At 46.4% G+C, this 18,111-nt stretch overlaps 1 protein-coding gene across 1 annotated transcript in view; it reads right to left on the reverse strand.

Moving 5' to 3' along the window:
* The window catches only part of FBN3 (fibrillin 3), a 210,627-nt gene that overhangs the window by 69,698 nt on the left and 122,818 nt on the right, over positions 1–18,111 (reverse strand). Inside the window, exons 27-36 of the mRNA XM_087893746.1 lie at positions 17,182–17,307; positions 15,653–15,778; positions 12,730–12,852; positions 11,388–11,513; positions 11,170–11,295; positions 8,221–8,343; positions 6,968–7,090; positions 6,113–6,238; positions 4,785–4,907; positions 1,872–1,994 (exon numbers count right to left, since the gene is read on the reverse strand). Of these exons, the coding sequence (XP_087749872.1) occupies positions 1,872–1,994; positions 4,785–4,907; positions 6,113–6,238; positions 6,968–7,090; positions 8,221–8,343; positions 11,170–11,295; positions 11,388–11,513; positions 12,730–12,852; positions 15,653–15,778; positions 17,182–17,307 (1,245 nt within the window). The remainder of the gene's footprint in view (positions 1–1,871; positions 1,995–4,784; positions 4,908–6,112; positions 6,239–6,967; positions 7,091–8,220; positions 8,344–11,169; positions 11,296–11,387; positions 11,514–12,729; positions 12,853–15,652; positions 15,779–17,181; positions 17,308–18,111) is intronic.

The raw sequence follows: 18,111 nt of genomic DNA on the forward strand, positions 1-18,111 counted from the left end.
TCTTGGCATCAGCTGGCAGGACAAAGTTCCAAATAGCGCAGTCTTGGAACGTGCTGGAATCTCTAGCATGTATACACTATTGAAAGAGCGACGTCTACGCTGGCTGGGGCATGTCGTGAGAATGGCCGATGGTCGGATTCCGAAAGATCTCCTGGATGGAGAATTAGTGCCGGGAAAGCGCCCCAGAGGGAGACCACAGCTGCGATATAAGTGTTAGGATATGGTTTGAGCCTAATAGTTGTCCAGGCAATATATGTGTATTGTACCTTTAATCTGTAAATGTATTATGTGACTTTAAAGGTTTTCCTGCTGATTCATTGTAATGCTGAGTCATGCTGTAATTAGGTAATGACTGGTTGTGAAAGTATTTAAGCAAGGTATTGTAACGTATTCAGTTTGATGATGAAGCTGATATGATATGCTACCATTGAGAGGAGTTGCTATCTGCTAATCATCGTTGGATGGATCTGCTACCATCGTGGTTTGTGAACCAGAGTGAGTTTGTTATTCTAACCAACTAATGTTTGTTTGGTAAGACGATATCTGTAACTATTGGACTGATTTAACTGGCAAAGACTTGGAATTTGTTTAAAGACTATGAGACTGTTTTTCTACTATAAAGTAAGCTTTTGATAAACCAGTTTGCATATCTCTTGTTCATTGCTCTCCGCAACGTTTCCTTGTGCATACACTCTGCTGGTTGGTAACACAACACCAATATCCTTAACAATAAGGATATCTGCAAGAGGCCCTGGAAATGGACATTAACGACTGGGAAACCTTGACCTCCGATCATTCAGCTTGGAGGCTAAAGACGCAGCATGGCCTTCTCCAATTCGAAGAGACGCTTGTTCGGCAGGCCGAAGCAAAGAGGGAGTCCCGGAACCAGTGAAATCTGGGGGTTGGGCAGAGGATAGAATGGATCTACCCTCCGTGTGGAAAGGATGGCCACTCTCCAATTGGCCTTTTTAGTCACATCAGTTGCTGTTTTAGGACCTCTTTCCAGAGCACGATACCATCGTCTCTTGAGGCGGAAGGATGCCAATGAAAAAGGGATTAATGAGGCTTGCAAACAGAAAAGGCGATTTATCAAGTCAAAACAAAGACGTCTCTTTCACAGAAAATAAAAAGCAAAACAATAAAACTAACAAAGAAGATGAGACAAATAGCATACATTCAACCCTAACAACAACAGAAAAGAGAAAAAATAGGGTAAATATATATATATATATATATATATATATATATATATATATATATATATATATTTAAAATGAAGACCTCTCTTTGAGGGGCCAGGTTGGTCTACATCTAACTAGGCCCTTTTGGGATGCATCTGAGGTATTCCCCGTGCAGATGTTCTGATCAACAGCTGGATTTGTTGTTATATTTTGGGTTTTTTTTAAAAAAAAATCTGTATTTAATGTTTTTAATATTTATGCTTTTAATTGGAAGCTGCTCCAAGTTGCTTTGCACAGGGAGATGGGTGCAGAGGTGGGTTTCAGTAGGTTCTGACCAGTTCTGAAGAACCGGTAGCGGAAATTTTGAATACTTTGAAGAACTGGTAAATACAACCTCTGACTGGCTCCGCCCCCATCTATTCGCTGCCTCCCGAGTCCCAGATGATCGGGAGGAAATGGGGATTTTGCAGTAACCTTCCCCTGGATTGAGGACAGAATGGAGATTTTACAGCATCCTTCCCCTGCCACGCCCACCAAGCCACGCCCACAGAACCAGTAGTAAAAATTTTTGAATCCCACCACTGGATGGGTGGTATATAAGTTTATGGAATAAAATAATGATGTGGACGGCACTGCGTGATGGACCTGCCTGAGCACACCGCCCGGAGACCCCGTGGGGATCCTCCTTACCCACACACCCCACTCCGGTGGGGTTCAGCTCGAAGTCCTGAGGACAGTTGCAGAGGTAGCTGCCTGGCGTGTTGACGCAAAGGCCGTTGATGCAGTTCACGGGATCGGCACACTCGTTGATGTCTGTCGGAGAGAAAGGAGTTCAGCCCTCTCTAGGAACAGCTGATTGGGTTACGATTTTGGCGGAAGGAGCTGCCCAACCATGGACACTGGCGACACTGTGGAGGCAATCTGCCTGGTTTGTGTTTGCAAGAGAGGAAGATCCTGAACAAAGGCAGGGACATCCAGGGAGTGGGTGGGAGGAGGAATTTACAGAATGGAATGGAATGGAATGGAATAGAGGATTAGAATAGAATATTAGAAAAGAACAGAATAGAATATTAGAATTAAGAACAGAATAGAATAGAAATAGAATAATGGAATGGAATGGAATGGAATAGAACAGAGTAAAAGAGAATAGAATAAGAATAGAATAGAATAGAATAGAATAATAATGAATAGATAATAATGAATAGAATAGAATAGAAATAGAATAGAACAGAGTACAAGAGAATAGAATAGAATAATAATAGAATAGAATAGAATAATAATGAATAGAATAGAATAGAATAGAATAGAATAGAATAGAATAGAATAGAATAGAGGAGAGGAGAGGAGAGGAGAAGAATAGAATAGAATAGAATAGAATAGAATAGAATAGAATAGAATAGAAGAATAGAATAGAATAGAATAGAATAGAATAGAATAGAATAGAATAGAATAGAATAGAATAGAATAGAATAGAGGAGTGGAGTGGAGAGGAGAGGAGAGGAGAGGAGAGGAGAGGAGAGGAGAGGAGAAGAATGGAATGGAATGGAATGGAATGGAGTGGAGTGGAGTGGAGTAGAGTAGAGTAGAGTAGAATAGAGTAGAGTAGAGTAGAGCAGAGCAGAATAGAATAGAATAAGAAATAGAATAGAGTAGAGTAGAGTAAATAGAATAGAATAGAATAGTTCTTTATTGATTGGACACACAAGGAATTCGTCTAAGGTGCATAAGCTCAAAGGGTACATATAAACAGCAAGTAACAGGTCATAGGTCATCAATCATAGCTACAATCATTAATCATAAGTTAGAAACAACCACTGATAAACCACAAGAAACGAACAGGGGGGAAAAAGCAGGAAAGAGGCGAAAAGTTGAGAAATGAGACAGGGTTGTGGGAATGAAGTGCTCATAGGCACCAGGGTTTGTGTGTGTAAAAACTATCATTGTGTCTAGTTGTTCTGGCATGCAATGCCCTATAGATAGTGTCATCTTGAGGGTAGGAGTTGAAACAATCTATGTCTAGGATGTGAGGGGTCTGTAGATATTTTCACAGCCCTCTTTTTGACTCGTGCAGGATACAGGTCCTCAATGGAAGGCAGGTTGGTAGCCATTGTTTTTTATGTAGTCCCAACTATCCGTTGAAGTGTCTGTGTCTGTCCTTTTTGTTTGCTGCGCCAAACCAGACAGTTACGGAGGTGCAAATCAGAGGTGGGTTTCAGCAGGTTCTGAACAGTTCTGGAGAACCGGTAGCAGAAAGTTTGAGTAGTTCGGAGAACTGGTAGTAAAAATTCTGACTGGCCTCGCCCCCATCTATTCTCTTTCTCCTGAGTCCCAGCTGATTGGGAGGAAATGGGGATTTTGCAGTAACCTTCCCCTGCCACGCCCACCATGCCACGCCCGCCAAGCCATGCCACACCCACCAAGCCACACCCACAGAACCGGTAGTAAGCATTTTTGAAACCCACCACTGGTGCAAATGACAGACTCAATGGTTCCTTTGCCGAACTGGATCAGCAGTTTAGAGAAGGAGATAAAGCAAGAAGGATGGACAGGACAGAAAAATCAGATCCAAGATAGGAAAGCAAGCTTGCAAAGGAAAGTGTGAAGCTAGGATGCACAGAGGAAAATGACCGGGATGAAAATAAATTCCAGAAGGAAGGAAAGATGCTTTTTCAATGAGGGGTGATAAAATGAAAACATAAGTTGGATAACTGGAGACCCACAAAAAATGCAAATCTCACAGCAACCGTGTGCCTATTTTTCATTCTGAACCTGCTCACTCCTGGACCTGGAACTCCGATAGGCTACAGGCAGGGGTGGGATTCAACCAGTTCGGACGGGTTCAGGCGAATTGGATGCTAATTTTATATCTGGTTCGCTGAACCAGTAGTTGCAAGGACTGGCTGGCCCCGACCACCCCTCCCCTCCCCTCCCCTCCCAAGAGTCTCCACGTGGCCCGTTTTGGATGCCAGGTAAGCGTAGCGCGGAGGCTCTGGGAGAGCGAAAAACGGACCTCTCAGAAGTTCAGGAAGTCCAGGAACAGGCCCGTTTCTGGCCTCCGGAGGGCCTCCAGAGCCCAGGAAAGCCGTTTTTACCCTCCAGGAGGCTCGAAAAAAGCCTCCGGAGCTTGGGGAGGGTGAAAACGCCCCCCCCCCGCTGTGGTGCAGGAGCCTGAGTAGGCCATGCCCACCCAGCAACCAGGTTACTAAAATTTTTGAATCCCACTCCTGGCTACAGGCAGTCCTCGACTTATGACCACAATTTCTGACGCTAACTAAAGGGTTGTTAAATGACTCCCCCCTCCCGATGGCTTTTAAGCAAACCAGTGCAGTCATTAAGCAAATCCGGCTTCTCCCATCGACTTCGCTTGTCGGAAGCCGGCTGGGATGGTCACACGTGGCGACCACGTGACCCCAGGACGCCACAACCGTCATGAATACATGTCAGGTGATCATGTGACCACGAGGATGCCGTGATGTTTGCGAAATGCAAAGACCGGTTGCCAAGTCACGTTTTTCAGTGGCGTTCCAACTTTGGAAAGTGTCCCCAAAGAAACGGCGGTAGGTCGAAGACCGACTGTAGCGATGGTGGGTCCCTTCCACTCACCTGTGCAGTTCCCGCCACTCCTGTCCAGCTCGTATCCATCGTCACAGGCGCAGCGGAACATCCCAGGCAGATTCTGGCAGGTGCCGAAGACGCAGATATTTTGGAAGGTGCATTCATCAATGTCTGAAAGGAAAGAGGGCGCATTTTGGCGGCTTTAACGTCAACCTTCTTGCTTCAAAGAGCTGCCAAAGGATCCCCAGAACAACATGAGCGTTTGTTGCATTCAAACTTCTTGTCCATTCCTGATTTGTTGCGGGTTCAGATGTTGTTTTATTGGACCGGGGTCTGATTCCCAGGCCCATCAACGCTCTGGCTCAACTTTTGAGAAGTTTAACAGAATAGCAATAGCACTTAGACTAATATACCACTTCACAGTCCTTTAAAGCCCTCTCTTTCTTTTTTTTTTCCAAAAAAGTTTTTATTTTTGTTTCTCATAAACACATTTATATATACAGTCATTTATCCGTTGTTTTTCATTCATCTTATCTTTTAACTTTCATTTTTCATTTTTACTTTTTGGGGGCTGCTCTTTTACCATTTACCTTTATCACAACCTTCTCCCCTTCCTTCCTCTTTCTCCTCCTACTTTCTTAGTTCTTTCTTTCTTTCTTTCTTTCTTTCTTTCTTTCTTTCTTTCTTTCTTTCTTTCTTTCTTTCTTTCTTTCTTTCTTTTTCTTCCTTCCTTCCTTCCTTCCTTCCTTCCTTCCTTCCTTCCTTCTTTCTTTCTTTCTTTCTTTCTTTCTTTCTTAAATGTTTATACCGCCCTTCTCCCGAAGGACTCAGGGCGGTTTACAGCCATATTAAAACAACCTATACCCACAAAATTTAAAAAAAACAGTTTAAAATATATTAAAAATTTGGCTCTTATATTAAAAACTACAAACACCCAATTAAAATTCATTTCCTAGGCCAGTCCGGCCCGTTGGAACAAAAGAGTCTTAAGGGCATGGCGAAAGGTACGTAGGTACGTAGATCATGCGAATCTCCGGGGGCAGTTCATTCCAGAGGGCTGGTGCCCCCACAGAGAAAGCTCTCCCCCTGGGTGTCGCCAGTCGACATTGTTTGGCCGGTGGCACCCTGAGGAGTTGGGTGTCGAGAATCTCCATAGACATTTCAGTAGGGAATCTTTGCGCGCGCGTTCTTAGTTCTGGCTTTGCTTCACTGTAACCACGTGGGTTTTAGTAAAAATTATAGTTTCGCTACAAAACGGAGTGGAGAGGGTTTCTCTCCGAAAGGACCAAGTTGGGCCAGATCTGACATCGTTTTCTTTTCATGAATACCCAATTCCTAAAAACCTTCCTTCTTATCCAGTTCCCAAATCAGCTCACCTTGGCAAGCCTTGCTGTCTTCAGTGGGGTTGAATCCCATTTCGCACTCACAGCGGTAGCCCCCGGGGGCGTTGAGGCACTGCCCGTTCTCACAGAGGTTGACGTTGTCGGCACATTCGTCCACATCTGGAGGCGAAAATGGCGCATGGTCAGGCTTTCCTCCGGCCGACCACGCATTCAAGCAGCAGGTTGTAAAACCTTCCTAGTCAGGCAGATTCCTTTGGGACTCTGAGGGCACGTTGTGGGCACCCTCACAAAATGGCTGCCGTGGAGAGACACGGCTATTTCCAAGCTCACAAGGCTTCTGGATGGATCAAAAATGCACCCTGCTTCCCCCTTCAGTACTCCAAGACCCTGGTGGCTCAACACCCACCCCCCAAATTTGTTTAATGTAGTTCAGTGATGGCTAACCGTGCAGCTGCAAAATGCAATGCGCGCGAACCCCCTGTGCATGCTCCCAGCCCTCCCCCGGGAATGCGCACTCCTCGCGTGCACCCTGCACACCCTCCCACATGCGCTCCCCACATGTGCCCCAACCCCACGAATGTGTTGCAGACACACGAAGACCAGTTGCCTGGCGGGAGGTGCACACACATGCATGGCGGGACTGAGCTGGGGCAACGGCTCGCGTGCCCATAGAGAGGTTGCTGCGTGCCACCTCTGGCACTCGTGCCATAGGTTTACCATCACTGTCGAATAACTGAATTGTATTTTGTAACATTTTTAATGCTTAGGAGGATTTAGGGAGTGGGGGAAGAAATAAGCCTTCTGGGAACGAAACGGTGGATGCAGCAGGCTGGCTCAGAGCCAGGAAAGACTCACAGGGTCTTTCAGAAATAAACATTTCTCACTCACCAGAACAGGAGTAGCCATCACCGCTGAAGCCTTCCTGGCACGCGCAGCGGAACGAGCCCGGCGTGTTCAGGCAGTTGGCGTTCAGGTTGCAGCTGTGCGCCTCGGTGGCACACTCGTCCAGATCTGGAAAGGAGGAAAATGGAAAAAAGGAGCTGAAGGAGAAAGTCTCACCTCCACAGCCCCACTGCCTGCGGAACCCCAGCCAAAGCTTCCGGCCCCAGACCCTCCCGCTGGATACAGGAAGTCCTCAACTTATGACTACCGTAAGGATGAACAAATTCCTCTTAAGTGGTCTCTTCTTTAAGTGAGGCATCACATGACTTCACACATGATTTTAGAACCCTTTTTTCCCATGGTCATTAAGTGAATCACTGTGGTTGTTAAATGAGACATTATGTGACAATTTGTGACCTTCCCTGCTGGCTTCCTCATAGACTTGTCTTTAAAATAGAGTAAAGTAGAGTAGAGTAGAGTAGAGTAGAGTAGAGTAGAGTAGAGTAGAGTAGAGTAGAGTAAAGTAGAATAGAATAGAATAGAATAGAATAGAATAGAATAGAATAGAATAGAATAGAATAGAATAGAATAGAATAGAATAGAATAGGAGACAGGTGGAATAATGGAAGAACAGAGTTGGAAGGGACCTTGGAGGTCTTCTAGTCCAACCCCCTGCCCAGGCAGGAAACCCTACATCACTTCAGACAAATGGTTATCCAACATCGTAAAAATTTCCAGTGTTGGAGCATTCACAACTTCTGCAGGCAGGTTGTTCTACTTATTAATTGTTCTCACTGTCAGCAAATTTCTCCTTAATTCCAGGTTGCTCCTTTCCTTGATTAGTTTCCACCCGTTGCTTCTGGTCCTGCCCTCAGGTGCTTTGGAGAATAGCTTGACTCCCTCTTCTTTGGGGCAGCCCCTGAGATATTGGAGGACTGCTATCCTGTCTCCCCTAGTCCTTCTTTTCACTAGACTAAACCTACCCAATTCCTGCAACTGTTCTTTATATGTTTTAGCCTCCCGTCCCCTAATCCTCTTGGTTGCTCTTCTCTGCACTCTTTCTAGAGTCTCTGCATCTTTTTTATGTAAGTGAAGGACCACCTCCAGGTCCTCAGAGAATCTTCTACTCTGCACTTGGAAACCTACCCGGGGCTTCCAAAATTCTTCCCCTCAAATGTGGCCACAAGACTGGTTGCAATTCCTTGCCCTTCGAGCCAGGCCAGACGGCCGTTTGCCTTTCCCCGGCCCTGGTCACTCACCGTTGCATTTCAGCCCATCACCGAGCCAGCCCAGCTGGCACTTACACCGGAAACTCCCCGGGATGTTGATGCACGAAGCGTGCATGTCACAGTTGTGAGCCCCAATTTCACACTCGTCGATGTCTACGGGACAGAAGGAGAAAAAGTGAGCTCGTGGTCTTTATGGGCAGGAAAGCTTTGTGTTTCGTTTTTAAACATTGCAACGTTGGGCTTCTGGCTGGAAGCCTGCTGGTGAATTGAGAGCCAGCTCTGTCTTTTAATTTCTCACCAGCAAATTCCTTCATTTTTCCTTAATTCCTGCTCTTAAGACCCTCTTATTCCAGCAAGCCGGCCTGGCCTAATTTTTCTCCCCTTTCTTTTAAATTTTAAATTGAAATTTTAATTTGTTTTAAATTTATTGGGATTTTAATTGTCGTGGGCCAATATTATTTAATTTGGTTTTAAATTGTTTTTAACTTTTGTATTTCTGTATTTTTATCTTGTGCCTGTTCACCGCCCTGAGTCCTTCGGGATTAGGGCGGTATACAAATTTAATAAAACTACACTAAACTAAACTAATTTCTGTTGTGGTCCGCCGGCGGCCTGCGGAGCTGGCAGCGGAGTCGAACAGTGAGGAGGCTGGGGAGGAACATGGGCCAATCCTGGAGTCTGGGGAAGGCTCGGCCAAGGGCTCTGCGTCGGAGGCAGAGATGGGGCCAGGGCCATCTGGGAGTGATGCGTGGACTCCGGAGCCCCCAGAGTTGGACAGCAGAGAGGCAGCGAAACAGGAGGAGCCTGTTCCTAGTGCACGCATGCGCAGAGCTGCTAGAAGGCAAGAGCAGCTAAAGCAAAAGGGACGACTCTGGAGTAAGGCCAGGAGATGATTGGGCTTCCCATAAGGCTTAAAAGAGAAACAAAGGCACTTGGGCCTCTTGCAGGAAAGCAAAGTTGCTAACTCTGTTTCCAGTCGGCATCTCTTGTTTCTTTCTGAACTCCGTGGGGCTTTGCCAAGTAAGGCCTTTGGCAGGGTGTCAAAGAAGAGAAAGATTGGTGATTATTCCGAAGGACTTCTTCCGAAGGATTTGTTTTGCAATTAATTGGGACTCAGCCGGGAATGAACGTAATTCTCAGCTGTTACAATAAAATAGGTTTGTTTGGGACTAATTGTGTATTGTAATGACTCAGTAAGCCTAAGTCACAACAATTTCGCTGACTTTTCTACCTCTCACTATAGCGGATCACAGATAAAGAGCTGGCACAATTAATGCCAGGAGCAAAGAATCAGGACCATACATTAAGTGGCAGCTCATAAAGGATTTAATTGCTTTATAAGAATCTAGTCCAGGGAGTTCTCCAAATTTGGCAACTCTAAGACTTCAATTCCCAGAATTCTTTGGCTAGGTATGCTGGGAGTTGAAGTCTACAAATCTTAAATGTCTATGGAGATTCTCCATCATGCAGGTCCTGGTTGTCCCAAAGGTGCTTTTTCAAGAGGCAACTGGACTTTCTTGTTTTTTCTTTGAAGACATTTCGCTTCTCGTCAAAGAAGCTTCTTCAGCTCTGACTGGATGATAAGAGCCACAGTGGCGCAGTGGTTAGAATGCAGTACTGCAGGCTACTTCTGCTGACTGCCGGCTACCTGCAATTTGGCAGTTTGAATTTCACCAGGCTCAAGGTTGACTCAGCTTTCCAGCCTTCTGAGGTGGGTAAAATGAGGACCCAGATTGTTGGGGGCAACAAGCTGACTCTGTAAACTGCTTAGAGAGGCTGTAAAAGCACTATGAAGCGGTATATAAGTCTAAGTGGTATTGCTATGATGGGGAATGATAGGATTTATATTCCTTACAGACAGCTGGTTATTTGCATCCTTTTAGGGAGTCATTGAGGCCACCTGGAGGTTTGTCTGTGTCCTCAGGATCACCTGAGTGGTGCAAATGGGGGTGAAGTCTTCTTCTTGTACCACTCAGGTGACCCTGAGGACACAGACAAATCTCCACGTGGCCTTAACGCCTCCCTAAAAGGATGCAAATGACCAGCTGCCTGCAAGGAATATAAATCCTTCCATTCCCCACCATCCAGTCAGAACTGAAGAAGCTTCTTGGATGAGAAGCGAAACGTCTTCAAAGAAAAAACCAAAAAGTCCAGTTGCCTCTTGAACAAGCACCTTTGGGACATAAATCTTAAAGTTGGGAGTCTGGAAGTCCACAAATCTCAAAGTCAACAAGTTTGGAGACACCTGATCTAGTCAATGAATCTGTTGTGGCTCTGACGCCCGAGGCCGATTTATCGGAAGGAGAAGGCTCCGAACATGAAGGAGAGGAGTTGGCCAGGCCTCCCTCTCCAGGACCCTCTTCTCTGGCAATGCCTCAGGTGTCTCCCGTAGGAGAAGAGATTGGCCAGGAGCCAGATATCTCCTCACAGTCGGACAGTGAAGGAGATAAGTCTTGGCTGGATCCACGCCAGCATCAGAGAGACAAGCGCACACAACAGAAAAGGAGGCGTGCCAGAGATTAAGCTGAGTCACTGGACCACACCCCACAGGGGATATAAGGGGGTGAGGTGGCCATTCAGACTCTGTGATGGACAAAACTAAGTACTATCGAGTCACATTGCATCTTTGGAAACAACATTATCTGCCTTGGAGTTAATTACGGACTGGACTTGACAATTCTTGAACTGTGTGTATCTTGTTTATGAGTAAAGTTCTTGGCAAGCAGCTACTGGGTTGCTGCCAGTCCTCTTATCAAAAGAATTTGGTTGTCTGCCAGTTTATTTAACCCCCGGCTGTCTGTTTGTGTGCGTGTGAGACGGGGACAGAACAGAATCTTCAATACTAAATTGATGCCAATTCAAGAGGCTTTGGGCCTGGACCATTTATGGCAACGTAATGATTCTAGGCTGATGACTTACTTGACGCCGCCATCCCGCTGGCTTTGCCTGCTCTTCTCCTACAGCGAGTGGTCTACCTACCTGTGCACCCCGTCGTCCCCTTCTTGACAAAGTAGCCCAGCTGGCAATGGCAGATGAAGGATCCCTTGGTGTTCTCGCATTCCCCGTGCAGGCAGATGTTGGGGTTCAGGTCACACTCATTCACATCTGGGGGAAGAGAAGGGAGCTGGTTGCAGGCGTCCCCTTCCCACCCCGAGAAGTGCAGGTAACATTGTGGGAGGCATCCAAGATGATCTTACCAATGCAAGTTTTCATGTCCAGGGATGCCATGAAGCCATCGAAGCAGAGACAGCGGTATTCCCCGGGGATGTTGGTGCACTGGCCACCATCGCAAATATCTGGGGTGTCCTCACATTCATCGATATCTGGGAGGGAAGGGGGGAAAGGGATGAAATGCAAGTCCCCAGGCATTGGCTTGGTGTCATCGTGTCTTCCTAAATCAACCCCGTATCTTTATTTCATTTGGACCCCACCCTTTCCCTCATGGGGGTCAAGTCCGCAGGCTGCCCTGAGCTTCGGTCCCCACAACAGCCCCTGCAAGAAGGAAGGAGAGATGGGCCTGGCTCAAGATTAATCAGAGGGGGGGGGGTTAGCTCTTGCTGGATGAATTGCAATGGATTGGGTCACTGCATGAACCAGACTTCCCCTCCTCCTTCTCCTCTTCCTCATTTTCCTTCCATCTCCTTCTCTGCTTCCGCTCTCTGTGATTCTCTCCTTCCTTCCTTCCTTCCTTCCTTCCTTCCTTCCTTCCTTCCTTCCTTCTTTCCTTCCTTCCTGTTTCTCCATTCCCTCCCTCCCTTTCCATTTCCTTCCTATCTTCCCCTTCCTTTCTTTCTTCCTTGCTTGCTTCCTGTTTCTCCATTCCCTCCCTCTCTCCCTCCCTCCCTCCTTCTTCCTGTTTCACCATTCTCTCCCTCCCCATTACCTTCCTTTCTTCTCCTTCCTCCCTCCCTCCCTCCCTCCCTCCCTCCCCTATTGCTTCTTTATTTCCTTCCTTCTCCTCCTCCTCCTCCCTCTCTCCCTTTACATTAAGTACAATAAGTGCAAGCAGGTACCCAAATGGGGGTCAGCCAGCCAGGCAGCCAACCAGCCCCTCTCTACCTCATACTCCATTCCAGCTAGATGCTCTGCTTATCATCCCTAGGCTTCCTTTGGGCTAGTTAGGTTACTGAATGTACAAATCCCACAGGGAGATTCTATGGTTGAGGGAGGATTAGAATCTGGGTCTCTCCCCTGCTACTCCAGGCTCTTCCCCAGAGTCCCCCACCCGGCTGTTGGGCTGAGAAACCCAGTGGTGGGTTTCTACCGGTTCGCCCCGGTTTGGGTGGCGTGGTGGCGGCGGGAGGCTCCGTCTACCCGCCCGGACATTATCACGGATGCTCGCACATGCGCAGAAGTGCCGCACGCGCTCACAGTTCTAAACCAGTAACGTAGGTAAGTGGAAGCCGCTACTGGAGAGACCACCCCTAAGGCCCCATGGGGAACTTCCACAGCTGAGAACGGGCCAGAATCTGGCCTCTTAAGGCAACTCTGAAAGGAAAGTCAGGGGATCCGTCCCAGGACCCCCGCCCAGCCGCTCACCCACGCACGACCGCTTATCCGGCATCAGGGCATAGCCTTCCCCGCAGCTGCACTCGTAGCTGCCCTCGGCATTGGCACAGTGCGTGTCGCAGCCGCCATTCAAGATGGTGCACTCGTCTATATCTGTGGGGGGGAAAGCAATTGGGTGCCATAATCATTCAAATTATTTATGGAAACGACAAGGGAGGGATTTAAATAAAATAAAATAAAACAATATGATATAATAATAAAATAAAATACTAAGATAATATGATGATAGGATAGGGTAATAAAAAATAATAAAATAAAATAAAAATATGATATCACGGCATTTATTTATTTATTTATTTATTATTTATTAATCAAATTTCTATACCGCCCTACTCCCGAACGACTCAGGGCGGTGAACAGCCAAGATAAAATACAGATAATACAAATATTAAAAATCCCTTAAAATTATTAAATGTTTTGGCCAGATTAAAACACCCAATTTATAAGATCAAACGAATTAAAAAAATTTAAAAGAGGAGAGTTAGGCCAGGCCAGCCTGCTGAAATAAAAAAGTTTTGAGAGCACGACGAAATGTGCGCAGGTCCGGGATCCTCCGTATCTCCGGGGGGAGCTCGTTCCAGATGGAGGTGCCCCCACAGAGAAGGCTCTCCCCCTGGGGGCCGCCAGTCGACACTGTTTGGCCGATATTTATTTATTTATTTATTTATTCATTCATTCATTCATTCATTCATTCATTCATTCATTCATTCATTCATTCATTCATTCATTCATTCATTCATTTATTTATTTATTTATTTATTTATATAATCAAATTTATATGCCGCCCTTCTCCCATAGGACTCGGGGTGGCTCACAGAATAAAAACAGCATAACAGTAAAACAGTGCTAAAACAAACCAATTTAAAATCCCCAGACAATTAAAACCTCGCAGCAGATCAGGGAATTTGCTGAAAAAAGCCATGTCTTTAGGTTGGCACGAAAAGTGCAGAGGTCGGGGGCCGTCCGGAGCCCGGTGGGTAACCCATTCCAGAGGGTCGGTGCGACCACAGAGAATGCTCTCATCCTGGGGGCCGCCGGCCGACATTGTCTGGCCGACGGCACCCAGAGGAGGGCAGTCCTATGTGAGCGTACTGGGTGGTGGGAGGCCGGTAGGAGGTGGTCTTGGAAATACCCCGGGCCCATGCCATGAAGGGCTTTATAGGTAAGTACCAGCACCTTGAAGCGGATCCGAAGAGCCACCGGCAGCCAGTGCAGCTCGCGCAGGAGAGGTGTAACATGGGAGTAACTGGAAGCTCCCGTAACAACCCGCGCAGTCGCATTCTGGACCAGCTGGAGCCTCCGGGTGCACCCCAAGGGCAGCCCCATGTAGAGGGCATTGCAGTAATCCAATCGAGAAATAATGAGAGCATGAGTGACTGAATGGAGGGCATCCCTGTCTAGGATATATTATTTGGATATATTATTTATATAATAAATAATCATAATAAAATAAAATAATAAGAAATAAAATAAAATAAAATATGATATCATGACATGATATAATAATAATAATAAAATAAAATAATAAAAAATAAAATAAAATAATAAAATAAAATAAATAAAGTAAAATAAAATAAAATAATAAAATAAAATAAAATAAAATAAAATAAATAAAGTAAAATAAAATAAAGTAAAGTAAAATAAAATAATAAAATAAAATAAAGTAAAATAAAATAAAATAAAATATAAAATAAAATAATAAAATAAAATAAATAAATAAAAATTTAAAAAAATATTTTGGAACAGCATATATTATCCGTATATCCTGATATTTATAACACCACCATCCAAACATCCACATTTGTTTATTCAAGGTCCTTGGAAAGGACTCGATAGATAGGCAGACAAAAATGGCAAATCCAGTCTGAAGATCTGGCTGGCTCTTTGACCAATAAATAAAATAACAAAATAAAATAAACGAAGCAATAAAATTTGGGGAGGCCACAAGGCAATCTGGGAGCGGGGGGGGGGGCGTGGACTCATGGATGCAATGACCTCCCCACCACCAATACAATATAGCCACTCCTGGACTTATGACCACGATTGAGCCCAGAACTAAATTCATTAAATGGTTGCTGTCATTAAGCAAGGCACTCATGCAGTCCTGTCTCTGCTCACTGCAGTCATTATGTGGAGCATGAGATGGCTTGGGGTGTAGGGAAGGCCCTGGGTTGCCGAATGAATGGTCGTAAAGCGAGGACTACCTCTAGGGAGCCACAAGAGAAATCTTGAAGCACCCCTGATCAGATCCGGCCATGCCGACTCTTAGGAAACACCACCAAGTTTTTCCTCTTCCTCCCCAACACCGGGGTAAAATTCTAGGATCCCGAATTTGCTCTGTCTTGATTGGCTATTCTCTAAGGGTTTTCCCTGGCTGATCCTTTCCTGTCCCTCTTAAAAGATCGGGGTTCTTCCCATCCTCATGAGCCTCGACCCAAGTTTCAAAAGAAATCCAGTTATTTATTAGGAGCAACAAGTGAAGTCAGCTCTGCCTCACGTAATTTACGGCCCAACTATGACCCTGTTTTCCCACTCCTCCCAGGGTGTGTCATAAATCACATTCTCCAACGGAGCACTTTCGCGGGCTGTAGAGATCATGCCTCTCCGGCTGGTTTCGGTAACCTGGGATACAGCCTTGAGAAAAGTATGTGTGGAATGTTCTTCTGGTTGTGGCTGCCGTGCTGCTCCCCAGTTTTCCCCACTCCTGCCTATGGTGACTTGAGAGCAGGCCAGGAATGTTTTACAAGTTGACAATGCTGTTTGGAGCCCATCAATGTGCCCTCAGCTCTGGATTTTGGAAAGCAAGGGAAGTTTTCGCCCCCAGCCCACTCTTCCGGACCGCGTGGCCCAGATCCTACAAAATAAGAAGGACGGGGGAAAGTAGGAGACTCACCAACACAGCCCTGCCGGTCTAGGGTGGCCTGGTATCCAGAGTCACACGCACACTGGTAGGTGCCAATGACGTTCACGCAGCGCCCATTCCGGCACAGGCTGTCACTCAGGGAGCACTCATTGATATCTGCGAAAGCAAGGGTTGAAAAGAGGGCCTCGTTATGTTGAGAGAGCAGTTCGCCTTTGGCCACGACCGCAGGACCAGTGGTGGGTTCTCCCCGGTTCGGACCGGTTCACAAGAACCGGTAGTAAAACTGGTGGGAGGTTCTTCCCACTGACCTGGATGTCATCATAGGTGATCTGCACACAGAAGCACAGAAGCGCACACTCCCAATGCAAACCAGTAGTAAAGGTAAGTAGAACCCACCCCTCATCTGCACCCCCCTCCGTATTCAAGATCCAGAGGGATGAGGATGTGAGCCATCTCTCTCTCTCTCTCTCTTTTTCTTCTCTTCTGCTCCAACACGGCCGCCGGCAAAGGAGGTGCTTAAAAATAACCGGGCATGTTGGGGTCCTTGGCACTCTCTGAGCTGGGTTAATTTCTTGCAGACGTTTCATTACCAAAGTCGGTAACATCATCAGTGTTAGAAGAGAGTGGGGCTTGTGGGGAGGAGAAGGATGACAGTAGAGACCCTGGTGCTCTCTGAGCTGGGTTCTTTTCTTGCAGATGTTTTAAGACCAAACTAGGTAACATCATCAGTGTTAGGAGGGAGGCATTTGTACACACTGGCTTGCCCTGCCAGTGTTGATGGGAGAGTGGGTTTCTTCCCCCTCCACCCCACAATGGCACTTCCTTGATTAGGCTGTTGTTTTCTGCTTGATTGTTTGTCTGGTGTTAATCCCTGCTTATCTCGGTTTCTCTTTCTATGGAGTCCTTGGTGCTCCCCGAGTTTGTTTTCTTACAGATCTTTCATGACCCAACTACGGAACATCATCAGGGCTAGAAGGGAGGAGGGTTACTCTCTATTTATATACAATGCCTTGCCCTCTCAGTGTGGCTGGACATATCCTTGGCGATTCTCTGATTAGCCTGGGCATTAAACTGGGCAAACAACCGGGCACTCACGCCAACGAATCAACCTAAGAACTGGAACGGGTTCATCTATCCAGATCAGGCTCTGGGGTCCTTCCGGTCCAGCCTTCAGCATCCCAGCCTGCCTGGTGGGTGGCATGAGGGTGGCTCCCAGCCCAAGCGGGGAGGGCGAGATCCCTTCACTGCTGTTGTGTTCTCCCCCACCCCAGCAAAGAGGATTCCAGGGAAGGAAGACTGCAAAGAGTGGCTTGGTCCCAGGAATGAAATGCTACCGGTTCGGGCCGGTTTGCCCTGAATCGGTATACAAAAATGTAAAAAAATAAATAAATCCCGACAATCAGCTGAGTGACGCCCAATCATCAGAACTTTTTTAAAAAAACCTTTTAAAGCATTTTTTAAAGTAAACCGGTTCAGATTTCACCACTGCTTGGTTCCCATTTCCGTCAAATATTCCCCATTCGCCCATTCGTAACAACCTTCTCAAATGGACAACTCACCTACACAGACGTTGCCCTCGGCGGTCAGCTCATGGCCCGGAGGGCAAAGGCACTCAAAGCTGCCCTCGGTGTTGACGCAGACCCCTCCGCGGCACAGGAGAGGGTCTCTCTCGCATTCATCAATATCTGGAAGATTTAAAAGCCAAGCTGAGTTAGGAAGAGCGCCGAAAAGTTATATCTCCTACATGACCCATCCCTTAGCAACTGTTCTGAGTTACAACGGACTTCCCCAGAGCTACTTATGATCTGAAGTTCTGATGGCTGCCCCTCCCCCCACAATGGTCACTTGTTTATATTTTGGGCCCTTGGTGACCCGCTGTTCTGTCCCAGCTACGGACCCCAAAGAATGCAGCACACACAAAGTCCGTACAAACCTTAATTTACTAATTAAAGACTACTAATGAGCTCTCTTAGTAGTTGTTCGAACACAAGTACAATAAATCAGTCTTTTCTGAACAAGGGCTGTTAATTTAACTTCATTAACAGCCGACAAGAATTCAAAGAACAGGCACAGTATTTCAGATAACCATAATCTTACTCTGGTTGGCAGAATGCCCAGAAGCAATTTGCAGGAAAACTGATAAGAGAGAAACAAGAGCCAAATCAAACGTTTTCTGGAATCAAGACGCAAAGGAATTTGAACGAAGTTGTTTCCTGCAAATTGCATCAGTCATTGTCCTTCCTTAAATAGGCTAGGGGAGTGGCCAATTAGCCCGAAGCCTTACTCTTGAGGAGACCTCCTCCTGAGGGGCCACTCCTGCCTTTTCGTAGCTCTGCGCACCCGTGCATCGAGAAGAGGCTCCTCCTCTTCTTCCTCTTCACTTATGGGAGGTTCTGAAGGTCCTGGATGAATCCCCGCCTCTGGCACCACATCTTCTCCAGCCTCCTCATTGTCTGACTCGAGTGCCAGCTGCACAGGCTGCTGGCGCA

Source organism: Pantherophis guttatus, chromosome 1, assembly GCF_059756535.1.
Source record: "Pantherophis guttatus breed Tessera chromosome 1, ASM5975653v1, whole genome shotgun sequence".
Classification (NCBI taxonomy): domain Eukaryota; kingdom Metazoa; phylum Chordata; class Lepidosauria; order Squamata; family Colubridae; genus Pantherophis; species Pantherophis guttatus.